At 38.7% G+C, this 21,286-nt stretch overlaps 1 protein-coding gene across 1 annotated transcript in view; it reads right to left on the reverse strand.

The window, feature by feature from the left end:
* The window catches only part of LOC140616584 (ankyrin repeat domain-containing protein 26-like), a 71,971-nt gene extending 58,718 nt beyond the window's left edge, over positions 1-13,253 (reverse strand). The window contains 5 exon segments of the mRNA XM_072797195.1: positions 751-796; positions 799-960; positions 10,807-10,960; positions 11,338-11,371; positions 13,087-13,253. Of these exon segments, the coding sequence (XP_072653296.1) occupies positions 751-796; positions 799-960; positions 10,807-10,960; positions 11,338-11,371; positions 13,087-13,235 (545 nt within the window). The 5' untranslated portion in view covers positions 13,236-13,253.
* Between the last annotated feature and the right edge of the window lie 8,033 nt (positions 13,254-21,286).

Raw genomic sequence — 21,286 nt, forward strand, 5'->3', positions numbered from 1 at the left:
GAATATACATTAAATTATTAGAAGTATTCACTGTTAAAACCTTGCAGTATTATTTCAAAGAATCTCACACTTTACAACTTTTTTTTTTAAATTGGAGTTCAATTTGCCAACATACAGCATATCACCCAGTGCTCACCCCGGCAAGTGCCCCCCCTTAGTGCCCATCAGCCAGTCACCCCATCCTCCACTCACCTCCCTTTCCACTACACCTTGTTCGTTTCCCAGAGTTACGTGTCTCTCATGTTCTGTCACCCTCACTGATATTTCCCTCTCATTTTCTCTCCTTTCCCCTTTACTCCCTTTCATTAATTTTTATATTCCCCAAATGAATGAGACCATATAATGTTTGTCCTTCTCCGATGGACTTATTTCACTCAGCATAATACCCTCCAGTTCCACCCACGTGGAAGCAAATGGTGGGCATTTGTCGTTTCTAATGGCTGAGGAATATTCCATTGTATATACATAGACCACTGCTTCTTTACCCATTCGTCTTCTGATACTTCACATTTCTAACGGAGTTTCCTTCCCTATAAAATCCCAGAAGGCAAATTAGTAATTACAAAACTTCTCCTACACATCTGCAGCATAAAAGTAAGTATTTCAAGGGGTTCCTGGCTGGCTCAGTTGACAGAGCATGTGACTCTTGATCTCATAGTTGTGAGTTCAAGCCCCACGCTGAGTGTGGAGTCTATTAAAACAAAAAAAAGTAAATAGTTGAAATATTTCCTTAAAACCAAGATGTCATACCTTAAACTGTAGAGTTCTCGTTCCCATTCCACTTTTTGATGCTCTGAGATTTCATTTTTTTTGTTTCTGATAGCAACTTTTCTAGTCCATTGACCTTATATTCCACTTTTAAAAGTTTTATTGTAAGTTGTTCACAGTCTTTTCTTTTTAATTCTATTGATCTTTTGTATTTAAGAATTGCATTCTGGATTGTCAATACGCTAACAGAATCTACACCAGAGGAAAAACAAAAACAGAAATAAAATACAGGAGGCATCAGGGTGGGTCAGGTGGTAAAGCATCCAACTATTGGTTTTGGCTGAGGTCATGATCTCACAGTTGTGGGATTGAACCTGGCACTGGGTGCTGCACTCAGCACAGAGTCTGCTTAAGGTTCTTTACCCCCTCGTTCCCTCCCTCTCTGTTCCTCTCCCCATCTCCTGCTCATGCTCTCTCACAAATTTGTTCTTTTAAAAAGTGAAATAAAACAATATGAGTATTTTTTGCATATAAGGGACCGAGCATGTTCACATTAACTCATTCATACATGAAATAAATATTGAGTAACTTCAATGTAAAGAGATTATACCAGGTGCCTGGGTGGCTCAATCGGTGGGTGTCTGCCTTCGGCTCAGGTCATGATCTTGGTGTCCTGGGATCAAGCCACATGGTGGGCTCCCTGCTTAGTAGGGAGTCTGCTTCTCCCTCTTCCTCTGCCTCTCTCCCTGCTCATGCTCTCTCTCTCAAATAAATGAATAAAATCTTATTATCAATAGAACTTTAAAATCTTTTAAAAAGAAAAGAAAACATGACTGAAACCTTTCTAAACTGAATGAAAACTATAATCCCACAGACCCACAAAGGATCTGGCTAGGAGAGAAGAAATGGAAGTAAACTATTGTAATTTTAAAAAAAGATTTTATTTATTTATTCATGAGAGACATGGAGAGAGAGAGAGGCAGAGACACAGGCAGAGGGAGAAGCAGGTTCCCTGAGATAGCCTGATGTGGGACTTGATACAAGGACCCGGGGATCACACCCTGAGCCAAAGGTAGATGCTCAACCACTAAGCTACTCACGTGTTCCCTATTGGAATTTTCTTAAACTACATATAATGTGGTATAACACTACAAGAAGGTGGACTGTGATGCTTGAGTCATATGCTTTAAACCCTAAAGCAATCACTAAAATAGCAAATCTTAAGCTTTGTTAAGTAATAAACAAAGCCCATACATACACATATGTGTATATTTATATATATGTATAAATTGAACTCGTAAAAATTAGTTTATTAATCTAAAAGAAAGCAGAAAGCAAAGAAAATAGGAACAAAGCAGGTCAAATGGAAAGCAAACAGGATGAGAGATTTATATCAACTGTATCAATAATCAGAGTAAATGAAAATTGTCAAAAAATAAAAGAAAGAAAGAAAATGGTCTAAAAGCCTCGATTAAAAAAAAGGCAGACTGTCAGAATGGATAAAAATGTAAGAGACAACCATAGGCTGCCTATAAAAAATTCAATTTATATGTAAAGACACACACACACACACAAATAAATAAATAAATAAATAAATGTAAAGACACAAATTTGTGAAAAGGACAAAAATAAGGATATACCACACTCACATTTGACAAAAGAAGGCTGAGCTTGAGTAGCAATATTAATGCCAGGCAAAATAGATTTCAAAGCAATATATATTCTCGTGATGTATAAGGTCATTTGTTAATGATGAAAGGGTCGACAAATAAGCATAACAAACCTAAATGCTTATGAATCTATTAATAACATCAAAATACATAAGGCAAAAATCAACAGAACTGCAAAGAGAAACAGGCAAATTTACAATTTTAGTCTGAGATTTTAATAGGCAGAAAATCATCAAGGATATGGAAGACTTGACCACCACCATCTTTCTCAAGTATCCATGGAGCATTTACCAAAAGAGATTATATTCTGGGTCATAAAATAAACCTTAATAAAGGGAGTTAAGTCAAAAGGATTGAAGTCATGAAAGTGTGTTCTGTGACCACAAAGTGATCAAATTAGAAATGAAGAACAAACCTACCTCTGGAAAATACTCAAATACTTGAAAACTGATTAATAATGCACATCTAAATAACCCCTGGGTCTGGGTACCTAGGTGGCTCAATTGATTAAGTGTCTGCCTTTAGCTCAGGTCATGATCTCCGGGTCCTGGGATTGAGCCCCATGTTGGGCTTCCCACTCAGAGGGAAGGACGCTTACCCCTCTGGACCTCCCTTCGCCTATGCGCTCTCTTTCTCTCTCTCTCCTTCTCTTTCAAATACATAAAAATCTTTAAAAAAACCCTTGGAATAAAGAAGTAATGAAAAAAGAAATTACAAAGTATCACATATTGAATGAAAATAAAAACATAATATGTTAAAAATTTCTGGAATCCTCCAAGAATAGCACTCATCTCACCATTTATAGCACTGAGGTATATATTAAAAAGAGAAGGAGGCAGGGCAAGATGGCAGAAAAGCAGGGTCCCGAAGTCACCAGTCCCCACCAACTTACCTAGATAACTTTCAAATCATCCTGAAAACCTATGAATTCAGCCTGATATTTAAAGAGAGAAGAGCTGGAATGCTACAGTCAGAAGAGTTCGCGCTTCTATCAAGGTAGGAAGACGGAAAAACATAAAGAAATAAAAAAGCATCCAAGGGGGAGGAGCCCCCATGAGGAGCCAGGCAAAGGCCATGCAGCTAGTGCCCCCAGGACAGGAAAGCCCAGTCCTGGAGAAGCAGAAATTTTACCAATCTTCCTGGAAGGAAAGGTGCTTGCAGGGAGCTCGGGCATGATCCCAGAAGGGGTACAGATGCCCTCAGGCTCCCAGGGGCACTAAAAGAGCAACTGCACTCTGGGGGAGATCCCTCCATACACTACGGGCTGAGCTCCCTAAAGGGCTGGACACCGCGCCCAGTGGGGCCCCGGGAGCAGCTCAGGTGGCGGCCACTGTGCGGCCCCGGGAATGTGATTCCAGCAGTGCAGGCCCCAGAGCCCAGGGCACCGGGGACACAGCCCAGGACCCGGCACTCCCCCCGGGACAGGTAGAGGCCGGGAGGACACAGGGCAGCAAGGACGCTCCTGCTGCCACGTGGCCCCGAGCTGTGCAGATCTATGCCCCCTGCCCCCGGACCACCCAGGCCCCTGCGGACTGGGAGCTGTGGTAGTTACTGTGGGAGCTGACTCAAGAGATGGAGAGCTGGCTGCCGCCACTCTTGTTGTTCCTCCTGCTGTCACCTTGTACCTGGGACTGAACAGGAGCTTCACAGGATAAACAGCTTGCACTGAGCCCTGCACCTGGCAAGGGGCTGGGCAGCTCCCCCAGGTGCACACACCTGAGAATCACCACAGCGGGCCCCTCCCCCCAGAAAACCAGCTGGAAGGACAGGGGAAAAAGCATTGACCAAGCAGCACTGGAAAGTCCCAGGGGAAGTCAAGGGATTTACAGTATATAGAATCAGAGGATACCTCCTCTTGCTTTTTGTTTTCTGTTTGTCCTCCCCCTTGCTCCCCTTTCCTCTCTTTTTCTCCTTTTTTCCAGTACAACTTCTTTTTGGCCACTCTGCATTGAACAAAATGACTAGAAGGAAAAACTCACCTCAAAAGAAAGAATCAGAAACAGTCCTCTCTCCCACAGAGTTACAAAATCTGGATTACAAATCAATGTCAGAAAGCGAATTCAGAAACACAATTATAAAGCTACTGGTGGCTCTAGAAAAAAGCATAAAGGACTCAAGAGACTTTATGACTGCAGAATTTAGATCTCATCAGGCAGAAATTAAAAATCAATTAAATAAGATGCAATCCAAACTGGAGGTCCTAACAATGAGGGTTAAAGAGGTAGAAGAACCAGGAGTGACAGAGAAGACAAGTTGATGGCAAGGAAGGAAGCTGAGGAAAAAAAGAGAAAAACAATTAAAGGGTCATGAGGAAAGGTTAAGGGAAACAAATGACAGCCTCAGAAGGAAAAATCTAGTTTAATTTAGGGTTAATAGGGGTTCCAGAGGCCGCCGAAAGAGACAGAGGACCAAAAAGCATATTTGAACAAATCATAGCTGGGAACCTCTCTAACGTGGGAAGGGAAACAGGCAACCAGATCCAGGAGATAGAGAGATCGCCCCCTGAAATCAATAAAAACCACTCAACACCTCGATAGTTAACAGTGAAACTTGCAAATTCCAAATATAAAGAAAAGATCCTTAAAGCAGCAAGAGACAAGAGTATCCTAACCTTTATGGAGAGAAGTATTAGGATAACAGCAGACCTCTCCACAGAGACCTAGCAGGCCAGAAAGGGCTGGCAGGATATAGTCAGGGTCCTAAATGAGAAGAACCTGCAGCCAAGAATACTTTATCCAGCAAGGCTCTCATTCATGATAAAAGGAGAGAGAAAGAACTTCCAAGACAGGCAGGAACTGAAAGAATATGTGACCACCAAACCAGTTCTGAAAGAAATATAAAGGGAGACTCTGTAAAAGAAAGAGGAAGTCCAAGGAAACAATCCACAAAAACAGGGACTGAATAGGTATCATGATGGCACTAAATTCATAACTTTCAAGAGTAACTCTGAACATGAATGGGCTTAATGACCCCATCAAAAGGCGCAGGGTTTCAGACTGGATAAAAAGAGCAAGACCCATCTATTTGCTGTCTATAAGAGACTCATTTTAGACCTAAGAACACCTACAGCCTGAAAATAAAAGGTTGGAGAACCCTTTACCATTCAAATGGTCCTCAAAAGAAACCAGGGATACCTATCCTTATATCATCTAAATTAAAGTTTATCCCAAAGACTGTAGTGGGAGATGAAGAGGGACACTATATCATACTTAAAGGATCTCTCCAACAAGAGGACCTAACAATCATGAGTATTTATGCGCCGAATGTGGGAGCTGCCAAGTATAACAGTCAATTAATAACCAAAATTAAGATATACTTAGCTAATAGTACACTAAAACGGGGAGATTTTAACATGTCGCTTTCTGTAAATGACACATCTTCTAAGCCCAATATCTCCAAAGAAACAAGAGCTTTCAATGATGCACTGCACCAGATGGATTTCACAGATATTTACAGAACTTTACAGACAAATGCAACTGAATACACGTTCTTCTCAAGTGCACAAGGAACTTTATCCAAAATAGACCACATACTGGGTCACAAATCAGGTCTCAACTGATAACAAAAATCTGAGATTGTCCCCAGCATATTTTCAGACCATAATGCTTTGAAACAGGACTAAATCACAAGAAGAATATTAGAAGAAATGGAAACATGTGGAGGTTAACTACCATCCTGGTAAAAGATGAAAGGGTCAACCAGGAAATTCAGGAAGAATTAAAAAGAGTCATGGAAGCTAATGAGAATGAAGATATGACTGTTCAGGGATCCCTGGGTGGCGCAGCGGTTTGGCGCCTGCCTTTGGCCCAGGGCGCGATCCTGGAGACTCGGGATCGAATCCCACGTCGGGCTCCCGGTGCATGGAGCCTGCTTCTCCCTCTGCCTGTGTCTCAGCCTCTCTCCTCTCTCTGTGTGACTATCATAAATAAATAAAAAATTAAAAAAAAAAAAAAAAAAAAAAAAGAAGATATGACTGTTCAAAATCTTGGGATACAGCAATAGCACTCCTGAGGGGGAAATATATCGCAATATAAGCATCCCTCAAAAAACTGGAAAGAATCCATATATAAAAGCTAATCTTGTATCTAAAGTTGCTGGAGAAAGAACAGCAAATAAAACCTACACCCGGCAGAAAAAGACAATTAATAAAGATTTGAGCAGAACTCAATGAAATAGAGAGTCAAAGAACTGTGAAACAGATCAACAAAACCAGGAGTTGGTTCTTTGAAAGAATAAGATACATGAACCATTAGCCAGGCTTATTTTTTAAAAATTTTTTTATTTATTTATGATAGTCACACACACACACACACACGCACACACACACACACACACACACAGGCAGAGACATAGGCAGAGGGAGAAGCAGGCTCCATGCACCAGGAGCCCGACTTGGGATTCGATCCCGGGTCTCCAGGATCGCGCCCTGGGCCAAAAGCAGGCGCTAAACCGCTGCACCACCAAGGGATCCCCATTAGCCAGCCTTATTAAAAACAAGAGAGAAAAGACTCAAATTAGTCACAAATGAAAATGGAGAGATCACCACCAATACCACGGAAATACAAACCACTTTAAACACTTAGTATGAGCAGCTATACGTGAATAAATTAGGCAATCTAGAAGAAATGGGACTCATTTCTGGAAAACCACAAACTAGCAAAACTGGAACAAGAAGAAATAGAGAGTCCAAAAAGGCCAAACACCAGGGAGGAAATTGAAGATATCATCAAAAACCTCCCAAGACACAAAAGTCCAGGGCCAGATGGCTTCCCAGTGGAATTCTATCAAACATTTGTAGAAGAAACAATACCTAGTCTACTAAAGCTGCTCCAAAAGATAGAAAGAGATGGAGTACTTCCAAACTCATTCTATGAGGCCAGCATCCCCTTAATTCCAAAACCCAAGACCCCACCAAAAAGGAGAGGTAGAGAGCATAAGCCTGATGAACACAGATGCAAAAATGCTCAACAAGATAGTAGCCAATAGGATCCAAAAATACATTAGGAAGATTATTCACCATAACCCAGTAGGATTTATCCCTGGGATGCAAGGCTGGTTCACCACTCGTAAAGCAATCAATGTGATTGATCATATCAAGAAGAGAAAAAACAAGAACCATATGACCCTCTCAATAGAGGCAGAGAACGCATTTGACAAACTACAGCATCCATTCCTGATCAAACCTCTTCAGGGTGTAGGGATAGAGGGAACATTCCTCAGCATCTTAAAAGCCATCTATGAAAAGCCCACAGCAAATATTATTCTCAATGGGGAAGCACTGGGAGCCTTACCCCTAAGATCAGGAACAAGACACGGATGTCCACTCTCACCACTGCTATTCAACAGAGTACTAGAAGTCCTAGCCTCAGCAATCAGAAAACAAAAAGAAATAAAATGCATTCACACTGGCAAAGAAGAAGTCAAACGCTCCCTCTTTGTGGTTGACATGATACTGTACATAGAAAACCCAAAAGACTCCACCCCAAGACTGCTAGAACTCATACAGCAATTCAGCAGTGTGGCAGGATACCAAATCAATGTCCAGAAATCAGGGGCATTTCTATACACTGAGACTGAAGAAAGAGAAATTAAGGGGTCAATCCAATTGACAACTGCACCCAAAACCATGAGATGCCTAGGAATAAACCTAACCAAAGAGGTAAAGGATCTCTACCCTCAAAAGTACAGAACACTTCTGAAGGAAATTGAGGAAGACACAAAGAGATGGAAAAATATGCCATGCTCATGGATTGGAAGAATGAATATTGGGAAAATGTCAATGGTACCCAGGGAAATTTATACATTTAATGCAATCCCTATCAAAATACCATGGACTTTCTTCAGAGAGTTGGAACAAATCATCGGAAGAGTTGTATGGAATCAGAAAAGACACCGAATAGCCAGGGGAATATTAAAAAAGAAAACCAGAGCTGGGGGCATCAAAGTGCCAGATTTCAGGGTGTACCACAAAGCTGTGATCATCAAGACAGTGTGGTACTGGCACAAAAACAGACACCTAGGAAAATGAAAAAGAATAGAGAATCCAGAAATGGGCCCTCGACTCTATGGTCAAGTTATATTCGACAAAGCAGGAAAGACTATCCACTGGAAAAAAGACAGTCTCTTCAATAAATGGTGCTGGGAAAACTGGACAGTCACGTGCATAACAATGAAACTAGACCATTCTCTTAAACTATACACAAAGAAAAACTCAAAATGGATGAAAGATCTAAATGTGAGACAGGAATCCATCAGAATCCTAGAGGAGAACACAGGCAACACCCTTTTTGAACTTGGCCACAGCAACTTCTTGCAAGATACATCCATGAAGGCAAGAGAAACCAAAGCAAAAATGAACAGCAAAATAAACAGTCAACAAAACTAAAAGACAGCCTCCAGAATGGAGAAGATATTGGCAAATGACCTATCAGATAAAGGGCTAGTATCCAAGATCTATAAAGAACGTAGTAAATTCAACAGCAAAGAAACAAACAATCCAATCATGAAATGGGCGAAAGACATGAACAGAATTTTCACAGAGGAAGACATAGACACGGCCAACAAGCACATGAGGAAATGCTCCGAATCACTGGCCATCAGGGAAAAAGAAACAACCACCACAATGAGATACCACCTCACACCAGTAAGAATGGGGAAAATTAACAAGGCAGGAAACAACAAATGTTGGAGAGGATGCGGAGAAAAGGGAACCCTCTTACACTGTTGGTGGGAATGTGAACTGGCACAGCCACTCTGGAGAACTGTGTGAAGATTCCTCTAAGACTTAAAAATAGATCTACCCTATGACCCAGCAGTTGCACTGCTGGGGATTTACCCAAAGATCCAGATGCAGTGAAACGCCGGGACACCTGTACCCCAATGTTTATAGCAGCAATGTATAGTAGCCAAACTGTGGAAAGAGCCTTGGTGTCCTTCGAAAGATGAAAGGATAAAGAATATGTGGTCTATGTATACGATGGAATATTACTCAGCCACTAGAAACGACAAATACCTACCATTTACTTCGACATGGATGGAACTGCAGGGTATTATGCTGAGTGAAGTAAGTCAATCGGAGAAGGACAAACATTATATGGTCTTATTCATTTGGGGAATATAAAAAATAGTGAAAGGGAATAAAGTGGAAAGGAGAGAAAATGAGTGAAAATATCAGGGACGGTGACAGAACATGAGAGACTCCTAATTCTCGGAAACAAACACAGCATGGTGGAAAGGGAGGTGGGCGAGGGGTTGGGGTGACTGGGTGATGGGCACTGAGGGGGGGCACTTGATGGGATGAGCACTGGGTGTTATGCTATCTGTTGGCAAATTGAACTCCAATTTAAAAAAATAATAAGATATCAAAAACAAAAACAAAGATTTATCAACACTCGACAAATAAGAAATAAACCTAACTTTTTAAATGACAAAAATTTTGACAGCTCAATGAAGATATACAGATGTTAAATAAGCTCAACATTATCAGTTATTAGGGAAATGTATATTACAACCATAAATGTATATATTTATACACATATATATGTATTTATGTGTGTGTGTGTATACATATATACACCATACCCATCCATGGCTACGATTAAAAAACTGATCATACTAAGTACTGATAAATATAGATGGAGGAGTTAGAAACCCTCACACACTGCTGGTGGGTTTAGAAAATAGTAAAATGACTTTAGAAAACAATTTGGCAGTTTCATAATAAGGCAATATGAAGAGACAGGAGACTTAAGAGTGATGGATATGTTAACTGTCTAAATTACAGTTATGGTTTCACATGTGTATATATATGACAAAACTATCAAATTATATACTTCATACACGTGCAGTTTACCTAACTAGGGCTGTTGGAGAAAGAAAGCCTCTATTATATGAAAAACCATCTAAGACAGTGGCTGAGACATGGATGGAAAGATGGATATGAAACCATACAAGATGAATGAAGCTAGTGGCCCTTGGTCTTTCACCTCATAGCATTAAGTACTAATAGCTAAGCTTTAAGCAAGGGGGGTAACGTGATGAAATGTAAACTTTTAAAAATGTATAGTAATTATGGTTGCAGTGTACACCAAGATCCTGAGAGGTGGAATGGCAGGGAAAACAGTCCTGAGGTTAGCTCAGTAATCTAGGAGAAAAATAATGGTAACCTGACCTTGGGTGAAGACACAGAAGAGAAGCAGAGTTCACAAACACATCAAGTGTGCCATTCCCACGTGGACAACCACAATGGAAATTATAGTTCTTTGGCTGAGAGTATTCAATAGTTCTCTATTTTAATATAAAACATACTTCTGAGATGAGTAGCTCTATAACTCCTCAGTGTTGTGTGGCGCAGCGCTAGACGAGATGTGCACATATTACTACAACCATATATACAGAAAAAGGCTTTATATTTATACGATGGCCCTACCTTTACAATCCATGCCAAGTTCAATGAGCAACAGGGAACTCTTATAATCAGAGTATTGCAACTTGCAATCCTCTGAAGCTGCTTCAGATGACTGAGTTAAGTCATCAAGATGCTCGTCATCAAGATGCTCCGCAGAATTCACTTGCTTTTTGACCTACAAATAAATAATACTATTTCAAAATGTCATCCAAATATTTATAAAATATACTAAGTGTAGAAAGATGATAAATATCCATCTTTTTATAAAAGCAAAAACATAGGTACTTTTTAAAAGAACTGATTTTTATCAAAAAGACCTTTATCAATAATTGGTGTTTCTGAATAATTTTTTCACAGCAGATGTCTATACAACAAAGGAAAATTTTCATTTTTTCACTATGCTTTCATAAAGTAATTTTTTTTACCATGGAATAATGTTTCTGATAAATATGAAATATCAAAATAATATAATAAAAATATATCATGAATGAAATAGAATTATAATAAAAATATATCATAAATGAAATAGAATTATATATTTTGTTTGTCTACCTTGTTCTTTTCCTTAGATGTTTTCTTTGCAGGTCTAAAAAGAGGAAGGATTCTTTTCAGGAAAATATTAAATACTTAAAATACAAAGAATATTTAAAGCATATCTAAGCAATATTAATAGCAATATTAACAAAGTATTAAATTTAGATCAAAATTGCAAAAGTAAAGGAAAATCATAACGTTACTTACATTATTTGATAGGGGTAAATATACCACATTTTTTGTTGTCATTTTCAATAAAAACAAGTTTTCACTAAATCAATTTGGAAAGTGCAAACTAAGTTTTTTTAATGACATAAGCCCTTTTTAAATAATCGTGATATTAGTGTTTTGAAGTCTTACTGTGCAACTACTATGCATTATTTGGGACAGTTTACATATCCTAAAGGGTTTTTAGGCCTTACACAAACCGTATGAAGTAGGCAATTATACTGGGTATCTTTTCACAGGAAGCAAATGAGGCACAGAAATTCTAAGGAACTTCCCCAAGCCCATACACCTGGTAGGAGCAGACCACCCAGAACTCAAGTCTAGGAAATGTCCCTTCCAAACATGTGTTTTAAAATATGTGGTAAAAGTAAGTTAAGTATTTCTAAGTAATGTGATACCAATTGAATCTATAGTATTATTCCATTTCTAGCTATAATTATTCTAGAAATAATTTCTGAATCTCACATACATTTTTAATTTTTTATTTTTTTAAAAGATTTTATTTATTTATTCCTTCACTAGAGAGACACACAGAGAGAGACAGGCAGAGACATACAGAGGGAGAAACAGGCTCCCCCACAAGGAGCCTGGTGTCGGACCCCAGGATCACGCCCTGAGCCCAAGGCAAGACACTCAACTGCTGTGCGACCCCAGCATCCCACACACATTTTTTAATTAAAACACTTCATACCTAGGCAGTATTGAAAATCTACTTTCAATAAACTGAAGATTTAATTCGTCTAAAGAAGTTCATTAATGGGCATTCCTTTACTCATTCAAATGTTTATTCATGGATTCAACAATTACTCATGAAGCACACAATATGTGTCAATGACGCTGCTGGTACAGTAACCGTGGCTCTTGTAATTTAGAACTTTATAATCCAAAAGTAATAATCTATGATAGATGAATAGTTTTTCAATTGTAAATAAACATATTGTAAATAAACAAAACCATTCCCCTTTCCCCAGAACCTAAACAAATATTAACTTAATATAATCAGATACTCCAAAGCCCCTCACAAAATCATAGCTATTCATGATACTGTCAAAGGTACTGAATACCTTAAAACCTATCAAGAAATGATTAGTTCTATTCAGAATCACCTATGTGTCTGTATATTTACTATTTTATATATATATATATTTTTTTTCAATCGATGAAGGATAGTATCTGAATATTCAATTATATGAGAATACTGCACGGTGGAACTGATTCTAAATAAACAACCTCTTACCACAAAACTCATATCCTGATCTGGGGGTCCTGGGATCGAGTTCTACTTTGGGCTCCCCACAGGGAACCTGCTTCTGCCTCTGCCTATGTCTCTGCCTCTCTCTCTCTGTCTCTCACAAATAAATACATGAAATCTTAAAAAAAAAGTCACTCCTCCTCATCCTAACCTTTCAAGTGGTGTTTTTGATATACTTGAGTATTTCTTCCCTCAGCCTGTACGACACTATATTACAGTGTTTTACTTATATAATAATCATAGTTAACGTTCCTTCAGAGGGAAATAAAGAATTTATGGGATTTTACCTTCTTTCATCCTGATCCATTTCACTTAGACTGTTGTCATTACTCACTCATAGTAGACTACCAGTTAGGGAATCGGCCTCCTCAAAGCCTGGTGTAATCACAGATGCTTTTGATGCCCACTTTACATTTTTATCTTTCTTTATTTCCATGATAGACAAACCAGGATCATTACTTAAAACAAAAATCCAGTTAAAATATCCATTAGAAAGCCAATATTTTCTAATAATTTTACTGGTAAGGAATGAAAAAAATTTTTGTAAACATCTGTTACCCATCTGAATTCATTTATTAATTCATAGAACAGTTATGAAGTGCAACCATATGCAAGGAAATACACATATACAATTATGATACAATGTCATTTGTGGGGACAAAACTGCCTGTGTAGGACCTGTGGAATCAAGTGCCATTCACCAAGGCACGGAGGAAAAGTCTCATCTGCCCATGCATCGGGTAACAGGCATACGCACTACACACCCAGCTGTGGATCCAGCAAAAGCCCATAAATTGGCGCCACCCTCACCCTCACAGCCATCATCTGGGAGCCCCTGGAAAACACTTAGATAATCACCCATGGGGGTAGAGAGTCTTCGTGGAAAACCAGCTTTCCTGTAGAGAAGTTCTAGCACATCACCAGAGCAAAACAATCAGGTTTGGACACATGGGAGCGGTAGTCATTAAAGACTGGAGGAGGTGACTGCTACTTCAAAGGCAAAGACAGCAATGCAAAAGGATATGACAAAATCAAGGAAATATGACACCAACAAAGGATTACAATAATATTCCTGTAATCAATCTCAGACACGTGGAGATCTGTAATTTATCCAAGAAAGATTTCAAAATCTCAGTCTTAAGGAAATTCAAGGAGCTACCAGAAAACACAAAAAGCCAATTCAGGGGTGCCTGGGTGGGTCAGGCAATTAAGTGTCTGACGCTTGATTTCATCTCAGGCTATGATCTCAGGGTCATGAGATTGAGCCCTGCATCAGGCTTACACTCAGCACAGTGTCCCTCTCCCTCTGCTATTCCCCCCTAGCTCACACACTTTCTCTCGCTAAAATAAATGAATAAAATCTTTAAAAAACAGTTAATTCAATAAAATGAGGAATACACTACATAAACAAAATGAGAAGTTTAATGAATAGCTGGAAGGGCTTAGTCAGTTTAAGTGTCTGACTTGGTTTTGGCTCAGGTCATGATCTCAAAGTCGTGGAATCACCCCCAGGTCTGCTTGAGATCCTCTCTCCATCTCTTTCTCTCTCTCCCCACTTGCTCACTCTTTCTTTCTTTCTTTCTTTCTTTCTTTCTTTCTTTCTTTCTCTCTCTCTCTCTCAAATAAATACATTTTTAAAAATAATTTTAAAGGGACAAAGAAAAAGAAAATGTTTTGGTAACTTGTGCATACTTTTAGCCTAGTATCTAATCCTAATACAAAAAGCTAGATTTACCAACAGAAAATTATATATATTTTTTCATGGACTAAATGCATGCAAGAAAATATGAGCATATAGCTATGTAAATTTACAAAAAGACTGAATTTTCCCATAGGAGATTATCGGTTGAATAACTTTAGGGCACTGAAAACAAAAACAAAACCAGCAATTACTGTTTTAAAACTGCCATACAGATAACTCTTCTAGTTAAATTAAACATCCAAAAAAGATGGATCTTCCTGAAAGCAATTATTAAACAATTCTTCTCGACCCAAATTTCAGAAGTAAATCTGTAATTATGGATACAAAATAGCTTTCATTTTGAAAACAGTTAATAGAAGCAACTTTTAAATAGAAAACAACTGGTTAAAGACACCTCACAGTTATGTTGGCGGGGGAATGCTAACATGCAGCCATGGTAACGAGAACCCATCAGAACCAGTTTTAAATGTTTGTAATGATCAATGCCATCTGTCCTCACTCACTAGCCAACCAATGTCAGCTTCTCCCTCATGAAGTATAGCCAATGTGGGACAAAATCACTCCAATACGCATGTCTTGAGTGCCAACCAATCAACAACAGTCTTACCCAAATTACCATGGTGGCTTCAGATGATGACAAACCACTTAATTCTCTGAAAGTCTCCCAAGTCTTAAACTCCACTTTTCCTGAAACTGTATATAGAAAGCGAAGACTACTCTGTCAGAAAAGACTGTAAGTGGCCAGCATAGCTCCCTCTTATTAGTCAGCAGTAAATTCCGACTTCACCTTTATATTTCAGATATTGAGGGCTCATATCCTCTGGCAAAAATGTTTAAAGTCCTATAATAATTTACCACCATATTTCATTTTCCTTAATGAAACATAAATGAAGTTTGCTCTTCCTTTGTTCCATTCTACTATAATTAAAACTAACATAAATACCAGTAAAAGAATAAGTAGCAAGTAACCACAAGATTAGGCCCAAATAATCCACAAAATGCAGATAACGGACAGGTTAAATTGTCAGAATGGACCCATACCAACCGTTCTTTCTGTTTAAGTGAGAATTGGTATTATGTTAAAAACAATACACACGGTTTAGTTAAACTCCATTCACTCAACAAACATTTATTGAATAGCACTATATATGCTAGAATGTTCTCTAAGCACTGAGGACACGGCCATGAACAGAAAAAAACCCTACTCACGAGGATAGTAAACATAGTAACAATAAACTACCTAGGCAAACTACACAGTATGAGAGGAGAAAAACTAAAGCAGAGAAATCAAATTTCAATGTGTTGTAGCAGAAGGGGTGGTCGAAATACTAGTCAGGATAAACCAAGAAGGGCCTTGCTGAGAAAGTGACCTTGAAGCAAAAACCAGGGAGAAAAAGAGGGAGCAAGGAGTAAGCCATGAGGATACCTGAGAGAAAAGCACTCCACAGAGAGTTTATAGCAAGTACAGAGGTATGCCTGAAGTGTTTATAATGAGGGTGGGGGGTAAGAATAGTGAGAAATTCAAGTGTGGCTGAACAGAAGGAAAGGGATAGAAAGTAGTTCAAATCAGAGAGACAGAGGGAGGAAAGGATAGGGAGGGACCCGAGATGAACAAGTCACATAAGGCCTTGTAGCTATTAGAAAGAACTTGAGTGAATGGGAGGCCATTAGGTTTTGAGCAGAGGAGGACATAATCTGACTTATGTTTTAATAGATCCACTGTGTTTAGAATTAATGGAAAGTGAATTTTCGAAGATTATATAATATGAAGTCACTATTGAAAAATTTGATGTGGTGCATGTTGAAATATATGCTCTTTAAAATGGAAGAATAAGGGGCGCCTGGTTGGCTCAGTTGGTAAAGCGTCTGCCTTCGGCTCAGGTCATGACCCTGGAGTCCCGGGATCAGCCCCACTTCAGGCTCCCCGCTTCTCCCTCTGCCTCTGCCGCTCCCTGCACTCACACACTCTCTCTCTCAAATAAATAATCTTAAAAACATTTTTAAAGGAAAAATAATAGCCTGTATGCAAAGTGCCTGAAAAAGAAGATTCACTGCATTAACAACCTCTTGGTTTACAGCATAGGGATCAAATGTTTATACAGAATATGGGACAAGTTGCCATGTGAAATCTCTTCGTAATAATATTCAGATCAATTTGAGAGTCCAACATTTGAGCACTCGTGCATTGGGAACCAAAACCAAAAACCTAATAATTAGCAGTTTTGTTGGTAATAAGGTAGAGTGCCAGTGTAGCAGGTAACTTCCCTTTGCAACTCAGCAGATATTAAAAGTATTCTAAAGTTATTGTAAGACATCAAACCAAACACTTTAAATATACTTTGGGGGATCCCTGGGTGGCTCAGCAGTTTAGCGCCTGCCTCCAGCCCAGGGTGTGATCCTGGAGGCCCGGGATCGAGTCCCACATCAGGCTCCCTGCATGGAGCCTGCTTCTCCCTCTGCCTGTGTCTCTGCCTGCCTCTCTCTCTCTCTCTCTCTGTCTCTCATGAATAAATAAAAATAAAAATTAAAAATTTTAAATTTGTTAAACAATCAAAACCCTGCAGACCTAAATTCATTTTCTCAGATAGTTACATGCTGCATTATTTTATAGGTGTGAAAACTTACTTCCTTATGGATGGAGAGTTAGACTCCCTCCAAGTTTTTGATAGATAATCTTAACATATATATGTAACATGTTTATGTAAGTATTCTTAATATATCTGTCATGTTTTATAAATATAATAATATATAATAAATGTTCTTAGAATATGTGTGTCTAAGTGTTGACACAAGTCATGTTTTCCTATAGGATCTACTCCTGGCAATGAAGCCGTTGGGATATAGGGACAGCATATGTGAAATTTGAAATGCACTGCTACATCACTCTTCAGAAAGGATTTGTCAATTTTCTTCCTCTCTCTCTCTTTTAAAGATTTTTATTTATTTATTCAGGAGAGACACAGAGTGAGGCAGAGACATGGGCAGATGGAGAAGCAGGCTCCTCATGGGAAGCCTGATGGAGGACTCGATCCCACGACCCCGAGATCACAACCTGAGCCAAAGGCAGACGTTCAACCACTTAGCCACTCAGGTGCAACGGATCTGACAATTTTCACCTAACAACAGTGTATGAGAATGACTTTTTCCTTACATTTGCTAACCTAGGTTATTTTTTTTTTTTAGTTAAATATTTATCACTATGCCTGCAAAACAATTTGATACCTTACCGGTCTTTGCCTTTTTCTGTTTAGCACCCTGGGTGGAATATCTCTACTAAAAATATAAAATGTGTTAAACATGATTAGCTCCAAACAGAATTTGTTTTATAGAAAAATAATAATTATCTACTGTTTAAATATTGCTATAGGCTTACCTATCAGAATCTTCATTCTGCGTAGTAGGAAACAGGTGGTTATCAGTTTCTCCAGTCTTTCTTTGTTGAATTAGTCCAGCAGCAGGAGCAGCAGCAGCAGCAGCAACAGCAAGAGCAGTACCAAGAGCAGGAGCAGCAGCAGCAGCAGCAGCAGCATCATATATGTTTTCTGCTCCTTCCATTTTATTACTCGTGTGCTGCTTCCTTTCTTTTCCAGTCTTGAATGGAAATTTGATAGTTACAACTTCATTCATTAAAAAGAACTTTTTTCATTAATTGTATCATTTGACTCTTTAATGTAATTTTAATCAATAAAACTATCTTGCACTTAACTTTATCATTACCTGTAATTGCAATTTTTGGAAATTCTGCTTCACTTCTGTTGGAATAGAACAACATAATTTTCCAGAATTCCAAAAAGGACTTTCTTAATTTTGTGTTCATATCTACACTTTGCCACCTAACATTCCCAACTTCACCCCATCTGACCAGCAGATACAAAGAAATAAAAAGACACAAAAATCTGTCCTCTTCCGTCTTTACCATCTGGATTTTGCTTACACCGAAAGATTCAAAGGATGTGACATTGTGATGCTCCAGGAACAAAGACGAAGCTTTCCATTTCTGCACTGAGCTATTCTTTCCCCAACTGCCTTTTATAATTCTTTTTTCATTTGGATCCCAGGGCTATCAAAAAAGTCACAGTGTTCATTAAAATATGTGAACCAAAGTTCACCACAACATAAAAGGAGCAAAACTAATATTAGTGTAGAATTTTGGGAAATGAGTAATGCTCCCCAAATTTCACATTCCATAACCATAAAATTTTATAGTATATAAAATATAAAAGTAATTATCAACTTTAATCCCATTTTCTATTGATAATGGGAATAAAACCAAAAAAGGTTACATGATTTGTCCAAAGTTCCTAAAGTGGCATTACCTAGCATCAAAGAGATGATACAATTCCTTGATGCTGAATCAAATAAATGACCCAACAAGTTTATTAATCAGCTATGCTAAAAGTGTGACTTTGGCACAGTAATTTAATACCTTAATTGGGGATGAGGCGCTTAGCTAATTTTTATTTTAAAGGAGGATATCTCTAGATTTTGTTTATTTTTCACCTCAAACATCAGTTTTCTCCCTTAGAGTCAAATACTGAAGGTTTGCTGAAAATCTATGCTACCTACATGATAAAAGTCGTATGTGTCAAAATATATCATACTTTATTAAACAAAATGTAAAGGTTTGATTCAACAAAAACACCTGAGAGTGATGATTAAACAAACACATATATGTGTATACACACACACACACATGCACACACACACACACGTGGTCACCTGGGTGGCTCAGTCAGTTAAACATCTGCCTTTGGCTCAGGTCAAGATCCCCGGGATCTGGGATCAAGACCCGTGCATCAGGCTTCCTGCTCCGCCAGGAGTTTGCTTCTCCCTTTCCCTCCTACACCTGCTCCCGTTTGTGTTCTCTCTCTCGGTGTCAAATAAAATCTAAAAAAAAAAAAAAAAAAAAAATTTTTTTTTTTTTTTTAATGTAGAGGAGATGCCTGAGTGGCACAGTTAGTTGGGCCTCCAGCTCTTGATTGCAGTTCAGGTCATGATCTCCTGGTCATGGGATTGAGCTCCGCTTCAGGCTCCACGCTCACTGGGGAGTTTGCTTCTCTCCCTTTCTCTCTCCCTCTACCCCCTTCACCCTGCTCACACACTCAAATGAATAAGTAAATAAGTAAGTAAGTAAGTAAGTAAATAAATCCTAAAAGAAAAAAAGGAGTCTGTTTTTAAAAACATGGGAGAAAAAAACTGGTGATAATGCAAATATTTGTTCTTAAAAATATCTCAAAAAGTGGTCGTGTTGGAATTTGAAGTTCCAAGAGTTTGAGGAAAGCAGAGAAGACTATACATACTGAAGCAATAAACAGAAGCAATAAATAGATTGGTTTAGATGAAATATTTGTTTATATCCCTTCTCTTAGTTATTGCTTCTTTTTCATGCTATGTATTCATTTATTTTAAAGATTTTATTTATTTATTCATCAGGGACACACACACAGAGAAGCAGAGACACAGGCAGAGGGGGAAGCAGGCTCCATGCAGGGAACCTGATGTGGGACTCAATCCCAGATCCCGGGATCATACCCTGAGCCAAAGGCAGACACTCAACAGGTGAGCCACCCACCCAGGCATCCCAACTTCTTTTCCATTTTATTGTTTATAGAAGTGCAACTTATATTTAAGCCAATAGATAAAAATCCTAGATATTATGATATATTTTTTAAAGATCTATGTATTTTAGAGAACAAGACTGATAGCATGAGAGAGGCACAGCGGGAGAGAGAAACTCAAGCAGACTCCATGCTGAGCACAGAGCCTGACGTGGGGCTCCTCTTCACAACCCTGACATCACAACCCAAGCCAAAAACAAGACTAGGACTCTCAACTGACCGTGCCCCCCAGGCGCCCCAAGATAATCGCATTTTTAAAGCAATTTTCTCTATGGTTACTCTGGTTCATGAGGTCACAGGGTGCATAGCGAAAAGAGCTTCCCAGTTCACACGCCACTTGGGAAACTGAAAGAAACTTAAGGAACACAAATCTTATGTTTTCCTGCATTCCTATCATTTAGATAGCAGAAATAATATTATTTCTGAACACAATTATATATTCAGATGACCCCATTTTATACATGAGCTTTTTTCTTAAGTGGAAAATCAAAATGGCTCAGATAATTGACAAAGACAAAAAAATCAAAAGAGCAGCAGCAAAGTGAATCTCTCTACCTCTTTTTGAAGTTCAACTTTCTCTTTTTCCAAAGCCAGGAGTTCTACTTGTAACATGCCTTTCTCATTCTTAAACCTTTGCAGATTTTGCATATCTTGCTGTCATTCTTCTTTTTGATATACTTTTGATGTTCTGAAAGGACGTGGTGAAGAACTCACATTTTCTAATGCAGGTTCCGTACTTTTATAGTTATTAGTACTGTCATTATCTGCATCTAATGGCTTCTGGAAAGAGTCTTGTATTGGTTTTGTTTTCTTGTAAGTGTTTGTAATAGCAGAAGTATCATGCCTTTTCTTCTGAATCATTTGTTTCGCCACATTGGAGTGGGCAAGCCGCAAATCAAAAAGGCTTTCTGGGTCACTATACGGAGGGATATATCCAGTGTCTAATTTACTATTGGTGGTATTTTGGTTCAAACTTTTGGCCATCTGCATGTCAAACTCTTGGTCTTCTTTCACTTCAAATGTAACTAGTGGGTTCCTTACTTTTTTATTTTCTGGATCGCTATCAAGACTCTCATTTTTGTTAAAAACATGCTCACCTGGTTTGTTATCATTTTCATGGGAAGAAAGCTTAGAAGATGACTGGCAAGCATAGTCTGGGGACCCAGA

This window comes from Canis lupus, chromosome 24 (assembly GCF_048164855.1).
Source record: "Canis lupus baileyi chromosome 24, mCanLup2.hap1, whole genome shotgun sequence".
Classification (NCBI taxonomy): domain Eukaryota; kingdom Metazoa; phylum Chordata; class Mammalia; order Carnivora; family Canidae; genus Canis; species Canis lupus.